The sequence below is a fragment of the Poeciliopsis prolifica genome, unplaced genomic scaffold (genome assembly GCF_027474105.1).
Source record: "Poeciliopsis prolifica strain line A6 unplaced genomic scaffold, Auburn_PproV2 SCAFFOLD068, whole genome shotgun sequence".
NCBI classification, from domain to species: Eukaryota; Metazoa; Chordata; class Actinopteri; order Cyprinodontiformes; family Poeciliidae; genus Poeciliopsis; species Poeciliopsis prolifica.
The window spans coordinates 1,189,436-1,204,208 of record NW_026562443.1 but is presented as its reverse complement, the minus strand read 5'-3'; the positions used below and the strand labels follow the sequence as shown (position 1 = coordinate 1,204,208).

Genomic DNA, 14,773 nt, shown 5'->3' with positions numbered 1-14,773 from the left:
AGGATGTTCTATATTATTAAGTAGGCCACAAGTTTCAAGCAATATGGGAAAGGGTTAGGATCTCTGCTGATGAAAATCATCAGATAGTGTAGTGCCGTATGACAAGGTATGAAAACATTAGATATTTAATGGAAACTGAAGCATTATTGTACTTATTCAAAACAAAGATGGGTTTCTACAGATAAAGGCATAATGAGGAAGGTTTCTGTTAGACAAATTTATCAGATTAAGAGAGCAGCTGTTAAAATGCCCTTACAAAGCAGTAAACAGTGATTTGAAGCTGCTGATGCCTCTGGAACCTCAAGGTGGAGGATCCTCCAGAGGCTTGCAGTGCATGAATTTATTATTGGGCCCCTAACCAGAGTTCACAAGCAGAAACGGTCACAGTGGGCCCAGCCGTACATGAAGATTAACTTTCAAACATACTTGTTCACTGAGGACTGCAATGCAATCCTGGATGGTCCAGATGGACTCAGTATTGGATTGGTGGTGGATGGCCAGCATGTCCCAACACGGCTGTGACGTGAAATCATGGGGAGAGAATCATTGCTAAACCCCTTCAGAGACCCTGAATGTGTGAAAATGACCTCAGCAAAGTGTATGGACTTTCTGACTGATCACTTTCTTTCATGGTTCAAAAAGAAGAACCGGACCTTCAGTAGCAAAGTCATCTTCATGCATCACCATCTGATGCTGCAAGGAATACCACTGTGTCATTGGCTGCTATAGGCATAAAAGGGGAGAAACTCATGGTGTGTCACCATCTTCCTTTGACCTCTGACCCTATTGAGAACCTTTGGAGTTCCCTCAAGCAGAAGATCTGAGGGTGGGATGCAGTTCATATCAAACAGCAGCTCTGGGAAGGTTTTCTGACATCCTGCAAAGAAATTCAAGCAGAAACTTTTCACAAACTCACAAGTTCAATGGATGCGAGAATTGTGCAGGTGATATCAAAGAAGAGGTCCAATGTTAATATGTAACTGGGTCTGTTGAGATGTTTCTGATTGAAATAGCTTTTGATTTTAGTACATGTGACTACTTAATGCTGCTCATTCAAAGAATGACCGTTTGCAGTTGTTTATAATCCGTAAAATGTTTAGAAAATCTGCTGTGCATAATAATGTGGAGCAGTGCATGTTGAGTTTTTTTATTTTTGAAACAAATACTTTTCTCATGGGGAGCTTTGTTCAGTAAAATTTGATTTATATTGTAATAGTTCACGACTTGAAAATGAAACTCACCATCATTTGCATTGACCATCTAAGAAAATCTGAGAAAATATCATTTGCGTAATAATTTGGGACACGGTGTAATGCTGCACCCAAACACCAGCAGGACAGACAGTCAATAAATTAAAATATTATTGATGATCAATTTAACTATTAGAATAGCTTTTCTGACGAACATATGACATTCAGGGTTAGAATATCACACCAGATTATAAAAAAAAAAAATTGAAATAGAAATATGAGCTTAGTGAAAATTATGTTTAATACATTCTTAAAAGTTATTTTCAAAAGGTACTTTTGATTAATTCCAGTGTATTGATCAGAGATGTGTGTTTGTTGTGCTATCAGTAAAGTATGTAAGTATTGCTCTCAGCAGTACATGATTTCCTCATGTTTCTATGATGCATACTTTCACAGCTGGGTGTGTTGAGCTCTCTGTGATTGGTTTGGTTTTTCATGTTTGAGGTACATGCATACCGGACCTCATATTTGACCATGGTGTGTGCCTCCTGTTCTTCAGGCTTCCCAATGCTTTCGCACTGAACTCCACTCACTCCGTGGCTGCTGCAGCAGGTGCATCAGAAGGCGCAGAGAGCCCAGTGGAGACGGAGACGCTGAAGATTGAAGAAGTCCAGGCACCAGCTACCGGAACCCGCAAGGCCAAAGTTCTGTATGACTATGATGCTGCTGATTCGAGTGAGCTCTCCCTTCTGGCTGATGAGGTGAGGATTTCTCATCAACCTGCTGCAAATGATCTTTGATAATGGATGGATAAATAGATTTGATTTATAATGCCCTTGAGCTCTCAAAGGTCAAAGATTACTAACTTTTGATGGAAAAGTATATTATAGTTAGAACTGTAATTTTCAAAGCAGCTCAGTATGAAAAAAAAAATAGAACCATGGAGTGAAATTACTGCAAGATTTCTGCATTTCTTTGAAATGTATAGCATTTTAATACAGCTTCAGATCAAGAGATATGCAGACTCAAACCAGAGCATTTTCCTTTGGTTTGTTGATTAGTTCAGTGAAATTAAAACTTGAAAATGTTGAGCAGTTGTGTTGGGACTCATCATTATGGTGTGTGGAACGCCATTTTCACACACCATAGCCACATCTTGCCAAACCACTGTGCCGACACTTTATTGTGTCGCTGCATTCGATAATGTTGTGGTCAATATTTAAGGTAAGATTTAGAGAAGAGTGTCGCTGCTTCTCAGGTCCAATTATCATGAAGTCTCTCTTGTCAGTGTTAAGAAGCAGGAAATGATTTGATGACCAGCCCCTAATTGCTATTAGGCAGATCTCTAATTTCAACAAGTTAGCACAGTTATCAGTAGTGAAAGGCAGATGTAGCTACAGATCATCAGCACAGCAGTGAAAGATTAGACAAAAGGAACACAAAAGAAGACTGAGAGGAAGAAGATGGAAAGAAAATAGCAGAAAGCCAATTACAAACCCTGAGGGATCCCGAGCCTCACAGCACAGCTCACACAGAGCTCATTTTTGAAGCCGACATTCTGAGATATCATGGACAGATAAGATCTCAGCAGTGAGAATATGTTTCCAGTAACTTCAATAAAATGTTGACGCCTGTCCAGTAGAATTCTGTGGTCCACAGTTGGTAATACTGTCGTTTAATGTGAACTAAGCCACCAATCCTGCATTCAATCAATCAATCAATCAATCAAATGTTATTTGTATAGCACATTTCGGCAGCAAGGCATTTCAAAGTTCTTTACATCATAAACACAAGAACACAAAGTCATGCAACATATAATAGACAATACATTGTTATATATTACATTTCAAAAACAATTCTAAACAGGTGTGTTTTTAATTGCGATTTAAAGGAAGTCAGGGTTTCCGTTGTTTTACAGTTTTCTGGAAGTTTGTTCCAAATTTTTGGTGCATAGATGCTGAAAGCTGCTTCTCCTCTCTTGGTTCTGGTTCTGGGGATGCAAAGCAGTCCAGAACCAGAAGACCTGAGAGGTCTGGAAGGTTGATACAACAACAGCAGATCTTTAATGTATTGTGGTGCATTCCTCAATGCTTGGTTCACCATCAGTGACCGATACAGAATGTGCCGCAGCATATCCTGTGAACACATTGCTGAGGAACTTAATTGGAAAGAGTTCATTGTTGTCATACTCCTGCACAGCTTAGAGAGCTTAGAGAGAGTGAACAGTGAGTATATAATCACCAAGATCAGCATGAGCCATCAGGGACAATGAATGGAATGAAAACAAAGTGTGAACATGTGCATCCTTTTTATTTCATCAGAGATAAGAATTTGTTTCATCACCCAACTGTGAAACTTATGCTGCTTCTCATCTGTTCTACCTTTGGTTGATTGTCAGCTGAGGCCTGGAGCCATCTGGGCTCTTAGCTGCCTGCTCTGTATGCCTGTCCTAAAATGCTCCTTGTGTTCTGTGTTTCAGCTGATTACAGTTTACACAGTGCCAGGAATGGACTCTGACTGGCTGATTGGAGAGAAAGGAAATCAGAAAGGAAAAGTGCCTGTCACATACCTGGAGCTTCTGAGTTAGAGTGCATGCATGTGTAAACGTGTGTGAACGGGCACAACTGAAGCTTTCACTTCAAAGAAAGTCACACTTGCACTAGCGAGTGACCTTCAGTAAACACTCCACTGCAATCCGCTGCACACACTCCTCAGAACAATCAGAAAAGGTCTGAACATAGAGACACTGTTACAGCGAGAGCAGGAAACTCCCTGGCTGGGATCAGTCACATTCCTTCTAGACCAGTTTTGGTGATGTCATAACAATGTTGTCATTGATATTCTATTTATTGAAGTGCATGTCAGATGTTTAATCAGAGGATTTCTGATGCTGACTGATTTGTTTTTCCCCGAGTGTTTCTTCATGTTTCTACAAACGTTCCTATGATCTGGGAAAAACCTCCCAACAAATATAGTGATGTGAAAAGTGTTTCCCCTCTTGATGATTTCCTTTTTGTTTTTCTTTTGCAAGCTTGTCCCATTCAGAGCATCAAACCTTTTGAAATATTAGTCGGGTAACATATGTAAACACAAAATGCTCATTTTAAATGAGGATGTTTATTGTTACAGGTAGGCCCGTGGTGATGAACAAATCAATTAATTGCACGATAAATTAAAATGAGCTCCATACTATAATGATCTCTTGTTTGTTTTCGTCCTGTCTCTGTCTCTCTACCAAAGAGACTAGATGACTTGAGTCTTCACTCCGGTGCTTTGTTACTCTTCTCCTCTCGTTCCCTTGGTAGCAGCTTAGAGGGAGGTAAAAGCGTCTGTTTTCGTCCTCTTGGGCTGAACCCAATACATGGGACACAATAGCGAAAACAGCTAAAAAAGTTGATCAATTTTCAACTTTGTGGTCTTTCTCGGCTGTGTGTGCATGTCTGTGTGCATGAGCTAGAAATTTGACATGAACGAATTACGCCGTTCACTCGGCTGGATGAAGGCAAGCGACAGCTGCAGTCTGAAAGGTTGACTGCAGCTCTAACGTTACAGGCTACAGAATATAAAGCTGAATCTAAAGTCATTCAGCTTTAGATTCAAGCTGAATGACTGCAGTGAACTACTGAACCCGTGGAGCCACTGCTTTGTAAAACAGTAGCAATTAAAACAATAGAACCAATATAAGTGCACCTAAAATGCACCGATCCAGGTTTCCTTGCAAGTTCACCTCTGGATGTCAGTAGAAAAATAAACTGACCAAGTTATTAGGTTTATGAGGTAATCACTTTTTTAGATCTACTTTATTATTCACAATATAATTAACACTTTGGTTTAAAAACTGCATTTTGTGTTTACTTGTGTTGTTTTGGATATTTAAATTGGTTTGATGTTCTGAAACACTGAAGTGTGAGAAACAAAAGACTTGGAAGTCATGGAGGGGCAAACGCTCGTTCACCACACTGCATATTTCTGCTTTTTCTAATATGTTTGTTCTGCTTTAGTAGGTTTCATCTAAAACCCTTCATCTTTCCATGAAACAGTCTTGGACATCAGGCATGCAGTTTCATGTCGGTCCATTCGGGTTAACAATAAACGCAGTGAATCCTGGCTGTAATTAAATCACCTGGTTGAAGTCTAGATGTCCTAAACTACCATAGATTGCTTTACAGGAGAAACACTAAAACGAGAACAGCATTTACTTTTTAACTTTTTCTTTTCATCCATAACAAACTCAAACCTTCCACTGAAGCATTAATGTGCAGTGGAAAAGGGCAGATAATGGTCCTAATGGGTTCTTTTCCACTCCTGACTGTTGAGAGGAAGATTTGCCTTAAGTCTTAGCAATACCGCTTGCTTCAGACCGTTCCACCAAACTACAGATTTCCGCCTGCGGAACAGTCTGCACTCCTGTTCAGCAAATGACAAACTGCCTTACAGTGACAGGGCAGCTGCTCACAGAATGTTTCTTGTGCAAGTTTGTCACATTCAAGCCACAGCCAGCATGCAAGTGCCCTTTCCCTTCATCATGCCAGTGCTTCTCCAGGCGGTTTGTCCTCTTAGTGTTTTCTTTGAACACCTTCAGGCCTGTCTGACTCAAACCTTAAAGTGTCCTCAGTCTTCGTGCTGCATGTGCTGCAAACTGCTGTAGTCGCCTGTCCTGCTGGAAGTGTGCGTGAGTGAACAAACAATGTGAGATTTAAACTTCTTTGCACCAAACCTCACATCCAGTCTGTGTATGCATGAACCTTTCTGACCTCCTAATCACCGGTGTTATGAATTTTAGTGAAACAAGCGGAAGGCTGTCTTCGCTCCAGACGTTGAGACAGGGGACTGTAACCACCTTGTCCTTCGAGCCTCACTTGTTTTTGCTTTTAATAAATGTGCTACTGATGTACCTTTATTTTTGTTTGAGTTGATTTGCCTCTTACTATCTGAATGAGCAAAAATAATTTAATAAAATACATAATTTATTTGAAATTGGTTCCTTTTTTGTCATTTGCATTTACACCATCAGTGAAATATATTCACTAAATCTGTCTCTGCTCTTCTTGTAGCCATCAACAAACTTCTGGCTTGATTCTGTCTGGATAATTGACCAATCTTCTGATGAGAAATGGTGGTAAATTCATATTGGGTGGTTTCCTTGATGTGTGGCCTCTTCAAATTATAGTCCACAACATTCCAGTCCCAATTCAGATGTGTTTTTGGGTTTTAATTGTGCTGCTCAGACTGCCGAGTCTCATCCAACTGACCCAAACTAAACAACCCAGGAAATATCTGAGGCCCAGAAAGTCAGAGATTCAAGGACCGCTGGATAGTAGGGACACACATCCAGTTTAATGAGGTCAGACAGTTCAGTAAAAATGATTGAAATTAAACTTGTGATGAATCACATGTCTGGAGTCCTTCTCAAAGTTAATGAATATTTTTTGCGGGACATATCCAAAACATACAGAAAGTTACTAAGGAGTGGCAAGTGGACTCCCAGAAAAGAGGTCAACTTGGGAACAGCTGTTTTATCAACAGAATGTTAGTGCTGTCAAGTATGACTAATTCAAGGAACCATTAAAAAGTGGTCTTATTCATAGTGGTGTGAGTTATAAGTCGCTTGGAGTCATAATTGTGCTCAAAATTACCGTTGGAGTGACTTTATGCAGGAAACAAAGATGTAAACCTAAACTTCCTGAATTCATGTTTGACATTCAAAGGTTTTATCCAAGAGTTGCTAATACTGCTTCATGCCCTGTGGACGCATTAGGTCACATGTGTCAAACTCAAGGCCCGGGGGCCAAATTCGGCCCGTCGTAGCTTTTTATGTGGCCCTCCACATACTAAACACTAAGTGTGATTAAATATTATATAATGAATCATATCAGTGCAGTTTTTATCTGTTTACTGCCAATTTATATCAATCAATCTTTCCAGTTTCTTGAGAATTTAGTTGATGTATGATTATAGTCCATGATTTATACAGCGAGTAAATAAACAGTCTCATTTATTATTAGTCCCTGAAGGGACTGAAGAGATCTTCAATAACATTATGTAATTTTAAGAATTCATTGACAGATTAACATTATGTGAACAGGTTTTATCAACACATTCTGGCACAACCGGCCCTTTAAGAGCCTTCTTGATCTTGATTTGGCCCAAAACGAAAATGAGTTTGACACACTTGCATTAGGCAGTACTAGCAGATGCTGATGGGGATTGAATGGGTTGCATTGTGGGTTTCTGTGATGCCAACAGGTCATGTCTGGTGTAGCATCAGAACCATTATGTTCCCCTCTACAGCACAAGATTCCCATAATTCCCGTTGCATAATTCAGTCATGTAAAAACAGTGCAACTCCTCTAAATATTTATCTGTACTGCTGATGCTGTTTAATGATTCTGTGAGCTTTATTCCAGTTTGACCTTTCTACCAAATGTTTTTACCCTTCAATGGCTGCCGTGTTGCCATGTGCTGACAGGCTGCACATCCAATATCTGGCTGTTAATAAAAACAACTCTAAAGCCATGGTTATTCAGACATTTTTAGACAAGTCCGCTTCACAACCTCTGTTGCTGGTTTCTTTCCAGAACAATGACTCAGATGCTCAAACTCCCAGCTGAGTAATGAAAACTTGCTGTAAAATGGAGTGTACCTTGGTTGCTATTTAACTGTTATTGTTGTTGTTACTTTATGCCAGAAAAGACTGGTGAAGTACTTTCTAAGTGAACTTTGAATTGAGCTGAAAGTGTTTCTGTTGTTAAATCCAAACAGACGTTCATAATGTTCTGACTTAACAGTCCGTAGCACTTTGGCACCGGGATCAGATGAGCTTAATGATTCTGTTGGCCTGTTGGAATTCCAGACTTACGGGCCTTACTTGACTGCTTATATACAGTGGTATTCTTAGATTATTCATAGATTACATAGTGGAGACCTTAGTTGAACATTAATGTGGCCTTTAAAGTTAATGACTGAGAAAATATTGTTTCATGGCCTCAAAGTCCCTCCCAATCTTTGCTTTCTGCTTGTCTGAGATCAGCTCTCAAGTGCAGAACCTGACATTAGATTAGTTTGTTGTTGCAATTTATTACCTCTACTTGACTTGCACTTCTCCTAAAGTTATTAGATCAAGGCCTAAGGTCAACCAGATGAGCTCCTGTTTTACTCCAGTTTCAGTTCTCTTGCTGTGGCTTGTGGCTCTGTTGTGCTTCAACAGTGATGATCAGTGTTTGGACTCAACTCTCCCATGAACACGTTTGAAAACTGAATGCTTTTCTCTGTGTTCTGTTCACGAGTCAAAGTGAAACATCTGTGCAGCACAGTCAGAGTAAAATGCTTTGTAATGATGCCAAAGAACTGAGACAAGAAGAAAATTGTAAAAGTTCGTAAGAAAAAGGAAGAGCAGTGTGACTCAGAACTCATGGTGTTGAACTAATGGAAATGAAATTAAGTCATGGTCACACGGCTGTTCATTCGTTCGTTCGTTTGTTCGTTCATTCATTCATTCACTTCCTTACATCCTTGTCCCTTGTGGGGTCAAGAGAAGTGCTGGTGCCTATCTCCACCCTGGACAGCCTTATTATTTATTAATAATAATAATAATAAAAAACAATATTCTGTAGTAACAGAAGGAAGAGAAATTAGTTAACTCCACAGACACATGTGTGTGTGAGTGTGTATTCTGGTCTTTCTGCAGTTTGCAGCACATGCAGCACAAACACACATTGAAAAACATTCAATGTGTGTGACCATCGTAGGACGTGGTCACACACATTGAAAGAAAACACTCTTCGACACCACATGCTTACCACAGTGGTAAAGTTCCACTATAAATACATGTTAGAACAAATCCTCAGCCATGAGCTGGCCTGTGTGATTTATAGCAGGCTTCATGTGCAGCCTCTGATGCATTGACATAAAGAAGAATATGTTCCTCTCCTGATATTTTGACTCTTCTCCTGGTCTGAAGTGTCTCAGCTTCCTCACACTAACCAGGCCACAGAGGACACATGTATATGTGTCAGTGTTTGAAACCTAATGCAACATGTGTGAACTCATGGTTTGAGCTTTTCTTGGAATGATGATTGTTACAATTACAAGTTAATGTGAGTGACCTTGTGACTCAACCTTTTTTTTTTTTTTTCTAAAGCAGCCAGACACACTGAAGGACCTTAGCAAAGAGGCCACAAAATCAGATTTGTAGGATGCTTGCAACAGCTTCCATAGAAGTCGCTGTCAGGTTCTGGGTTTTCTGCTGCAGCCCAAGTTCAAACTACAGACATCTTAACTTTACAGATGAAGCGCTATTGCTGGCTGGAACATACTTTCTGGCAGTAATGACTTCTGCTAGAAGAGCTTTGATGACAGAAGGGCCTACAGGTTAACCTCATAATGCCACACGAGTTTCGTTTCCCTTTTCCCTGTGGCTCATGCTGTGTGTTTTGGTGGTGAGGTAATAATAGTGTTACGTGTTTAGATGGGAGATCTTGTCTGAGTTGATTACCTACTTCCAGATGTCAGTTCTGATGGCTAAAATATCTATAGTTTATGCAGGCTGGTGTGAGAGGTATTCAGGCTTTTCCTGTAAACGGTAAATATTTTTATGCAGCATGATTCAGCACCCAAACCCGCAGTTAAGAAACATAAAGGGGAAAAAAAATGCCTCACTCAAAGTATTTTGAATATTTTCTTTCTTTTGATTTGAAGAACTCTGGAATGTCTGTGTATTGTCTCTGCTGGTATTGCTGACAGCAGTCATGAGTCGTGTGCAGTGGTTTGTAAAAACATCAGTGCTGCTTGAACCTGTCAATTTGCCATGTTACAACCGCAGCCTTGATTGAACTTCATTGGGATTGTATGTAGCTGATTATCAGTGTCATCAGTATTTACCGAGCAACAACATTCCAAATTCACCGAGTCCATTTCTGCCGGATCATCTCTGAAACTCCAAAATAAAAAAACAGATATTCTCAGACGTCACCCAATAATATGTCAGTCCAGCTGCAGTATTATTTTGATAACTGCATGCAACTAAATCACACTTTGAGTCCAGCTGCTGCCTGAAGGCTGCAGAACGTCATGAAGACCCAGGAACAGCTGACAGGTCCCATAGAAAATCACTGGAAAATGGGACATAAGACGAGTCATATTGGAGACACAGAAAGTGTTCAGGTCCAATAGGATTATAACTGATTGTACAAATGATAATTACTATGAATTATAATATAGCATCCACCTGGTTGTTTATTGTGCATCTGGGGGTACTTGACAGAACTGAACCCTGCAACATGACTGTGACCCAAAACATAGCAGTAAATCTGAGAGGCCTAGTCAAAGCCTAACCTACTAAAACTTACCTCAAATTACTTCTTTTGACAATCATAATTGTATAAAATATCTCCAAAGATTTTAAGAAAGATATCATCAGTGACTGGCTGTCAGAGTGGTTATCCAGTCGTCCAGGAATCCTGCAGATACTCACAGTGCTCAGATCTTTCCTGTTGCATTCATAAAATGTCACTCAAACTCCTCTGCGAGAGCAACAGTACTTGAAAAGTATTCTATGAAAGGAGTTCATTGATGTCCCAGCAGTCGAGAGACCAGACCTGCATAACCTGAATAACCTCAACAACCACGCAGAGTTTTCCAGCCTCCCATTGTTTCAGGCAGGCAGCAGATACTGAGTGGGTGAAACAGAGAGCAGCTGCATCCCTTTCCAGTCGGCTTCCCAGGAACATTCAGGCCACAGAAACCCAAGACCCAACTGGTAGTATTTCCAGTTTGGGCTGGTGTTTTGACTCCTGTGATTCAGAGGCAGCAAAAAACCAGTGAGAAATCTAATGAGGAAATCATGACTCAGGGTTGTTGCCTAGTGTAAGTACAGTCAGATATCGGCTGTAAGCATGACTGTCTACTCTTAAGCCTTATTAAAATGTTTTATTCTTTTCTTGATGGGTGGCATTTTCATATGATGGAACCATGTTAATAAAGCCTGTATCTGGATTCATTTGGACTATTCAGTTTTATATTTTATGAGCACACATGAGTCACTTCAGCTAAACCTTCTGCCAGTTGTTATGCAGACTTCTGACGTCGCCACCATTCTCCCTGCAGCAGAGCTGACGCGCCTCATCACCACTTTCTGTTAAAGATGTTTGTACTCAGCTGAAATACAGACATCATCATCTGGGGATTTGATAACCTTTTGTAGTTCCAGTAAATGTCTTCTGCATGGTGGCCAGTCTCTGACTTTACAGGACTCATGATTATGTAAATCAGACATCTCAAATCCAGGCCTTGAGGGCTGGTGCCCTGCAGCTTTTCGCTGTGCCCCTGGTTCAACACACCTCAGTCAATCACTGATCAGCTCCTTAGTACAAAGTCAAGTTCTCCAGCTAATGATCTGATTATTGACTCAGGTGAGTTGAAGCATCTAAAACCTGCAGGACAGTGGGTCACGAGAGCTGGATCTCAGGAGCCTGGGTCTAGATGAATTTTCTTCAAAAAATTGCAAACTTGCCCTTTAATTTAGAGTCAAACTGCGAGTGTCAGATCACTGATTCTTTAGAAGAGGAACAAAACAGGTCCTATGGATAAAGCACACAATGTCAATAAAATATACACAAAATATATGTTTTTTTCAAATATCTGGCTAAACTAACTTGGGCCATGTGAGCACAACTAGGTATGTTTTTCTCATGTTTGCTTAATATTTCTTATTTTAAACTTTGTAGCAGATGGACAATGCAAAACTCAATACAATATAATAGTTGAAAACAAATGAAGGAATACTAAGTTGATATATTATGACAATTAAGTATAAGTATTCAAATAAATAATTACAAATCATTTTTATCTATTTTCCAACTCCATTGAAATTTGTCCCAGGTTTTTGTCAACACTGTCAGACATAAAAGAATAATCAGAATAGTCAGACTGTAAGAATAATCAGGTGTTTTTGGGGGGCATCAGACATAAAGTCAGATGGACTTTGTTGTTTTTTTGTTTTAAATAATATTTCTTTTGTTTCTTGAGAAGCATTAGTCTGTAAAATTGAGTAAAATATCACTAACAGGGACATTAAAAAAATAATTTTATATTTATTTTTGACAGATGACGTTGACAAAGTTCTAGGTCAGGGCCCTTAAAATTGTAATTTTCAAAAACGTTTGCAACCGGGAGCCTGCGCCTCTGCATCTTTACATTTCCAAACCATTATTTGTCATATTTGAATACATAAGCTTGAGGAATAAGAATTTTTTTTGAGGGGGGGAATTTAAATCCATTTTGTCACTGAGATTCAAACTTTAGCACTGCTCCCCAGCAGCAGTGCTATCTCTAAAATTGTTAGATATAGCAATGCAATTTGTATGCATGAACACACAGCTATTTGTGCTCCACATTGACAGCACATGCTAATAAGCAATAAAAATGATTTGGCAAAGGAGAAGTTACTTTTGCCCACATGCCTGTGCCTCCCCCCTGGACTGTTGGCACCTTGGGCATAGAGCCATGTTGCCCAAAGGAAAAACTTCTGTCACACTGAACCTAATTTTTAAAACTAAACAAATTTGCATTGTTGCAGAACATGAAATTCATGTTCTGCAAATGAAATATTTGCTGATGTAGGCTGACAGTTGTCGGTTAAAGGATGTCAGTCCAAAAACGTGCTTTGAATTCTTTCGTTGCGTCACTCCTTGGAAGCATACCGCCCGTTTCATAGCTTCACATTTCCTTCTAAACTTTCACCTGTGGAGGTGTGTGTACAGGACTGAAACCCCAGCCGCCCACACACTCACTGCCTCGCTAATGATTCTTTTCAATTCGTCTGAATTGTTTTTCTGCACCTGAATCATCATTCATCTGTCCACAGTGTGCAACTGCTTCTCTTTGCAGGGTCAAAGAGACTGTAGAGGTCATGAGTCCATCACAGATAACAAGTCAGGAATTAAACTGAGAAACAAACAAATGGGTCAGAGGCAGAGATAAAAAATAAAAAAAGCTACATAATAACCTGTGTGCATATTGCATACCATAACCAAGTTGTTTGATGAAATATGATTTCTTTTATTTGAAGTCTGCATGCAATTGTTTATTTTTTCTTGTTTTTGTCACAGGGAAATGCTCCAGGAATGTGGAATTAACACACAATTATGAAAAAATACTTGCAGGTAAGAGACAGAGAACAACACAGTGTGGGCGTGAGAATGAGTTTCAAGAAAATGAGAAACAGCTGGAAGGAGAATGACGGGTTCTAACACAATGGGTTCTAACACAACGATGGGAAAAAAGAACTAGAGGAGATCTACAAAGAAACACGCGTCGAGAAAATAAACTAAATATGAAATCCACAAATGCAGAAACACCCCTGCTAATTAATAAGTCTAAGCGGTAATAAATCCAAGGAAGCCGTCGGGAAATAAAGAAGCAGCAAAATAGAGATGCAAGAATACAACAAATATAAAGACCAAATATTAATAAGTAATAAGGAGACGATCGAAGCCGAAAACACAAATGAAACTAAAAAAAAATCACCTACAGATGATCCCATGTACATCTGGACTGTAAAATCCATCCATCCATCCATCCATCCATCCATCCATCCATCCATCCATCCATCCATCCATCCATCCATCCATCCATCCATCCATCCATCCATCCATCCATCCATCCATCCATCCATCCATCCATCCATCCATCCATCCATCCATCCATCCATCCATCCATCTATCTATCTATCTATCTATCTATCTATCTATCTATCTATCTATCTATCTATCTATCTATCTATCTATCTATCTATCTATCTATCTATCTATCTATCTATCTATCTATCTATCTATCTATCTATCTATCTATCTATCTATCTATCTATCTATCTATCTATCTATCTATCTTGCATTAATTATTAATTATCCTCTTTAGCTCTTTAAACTGAATAAACTCATCTTCCTGCTTACATTCCAAACTGCATTCAGATGTCAGCACACAATCATTTCTCATTCTGGAATGGTTGTGTTCTTCCCCCCGCCTCTGCACTCTGTTTATTTTTTTTTATGGTTCCTTATCTTCACTCTTCATGACTTATGGGAAACACTGCAGTCACGTGGAGAAAAAAAAGCAAAATATTAACAGATAAGTCTGTTTGCCTCGGTATTCTTTGACAAAATGCTGTTTCCTGCATAGTTTTTCATGTTCTTTCATGTCTGACGATATTCGGTTCTCACTCACAATTTATATAATAATTTTTCATTGTATGCGTGTGTGTTATTGTCTGTTTCATGTGTGATCAAGACAAACCACAGCTGACCTGTTGCCCTAGAAACTGCTCTGCATCTCTTCAGTCAGTTTCACTCTTCAGGTCTTATGTCATTTTCATATGATGATGGAAAACGTTTCTTTTCCTGTTATCGATTATTGCCTGTATCAGTCAAGTTCAGTCATTCAAGTTTATCCTTGTATCACATGCCAGCAGACAGGCGGCTTCAGGTGCTTTACATAAGATTAGCAAAAAACTACAAAGTTGTAATTCAGAACTGAATCATCTTTATTTTTAAGAGCATAGCACTTTGCCCCTGATAAGTAATCCACTT

The 14,773-nt window shown here is 39.4% G+C and overlaps 1 protein-coding gene across 8 annotated transcripts in view; it reads left to right on the top strand.

The window, feature by feature from the left end:
• Positions 1–13,658, top strand: part of sh3glb2a (SH3-domain GRB2-like endophilin B2a) — a 31,936-nt gene extending 18,278 nt beyond the window's left edge. For 7 of the 8 annotated variants that reach the window (XM_055020540.1, XM_055020538.1, XM_055020537.1 and 4 more), the window contains 2 exons: positions 1,750–1,951; positions 3,670–6,167. In XM_055020540.1, the coding sequence (XP_054876515.1) occupies positions 1,750–1,951; positions 3,670–3,777 (310 nt within the window). In that variant the 3' untranslated portion in view covers positions 3,778–6,167. Of the gene's footprint in view, positions 1–1,749; positions 1,952–3,669; positions 6,168–13,297 lie in introns of those variants that run through there. The other variant, XM_055020539.1, reaches the window with a different exon arrangement.
• The last annotated feature ends 1,115 nt before the right edge of the window (positions 13,659–14,773 follow it).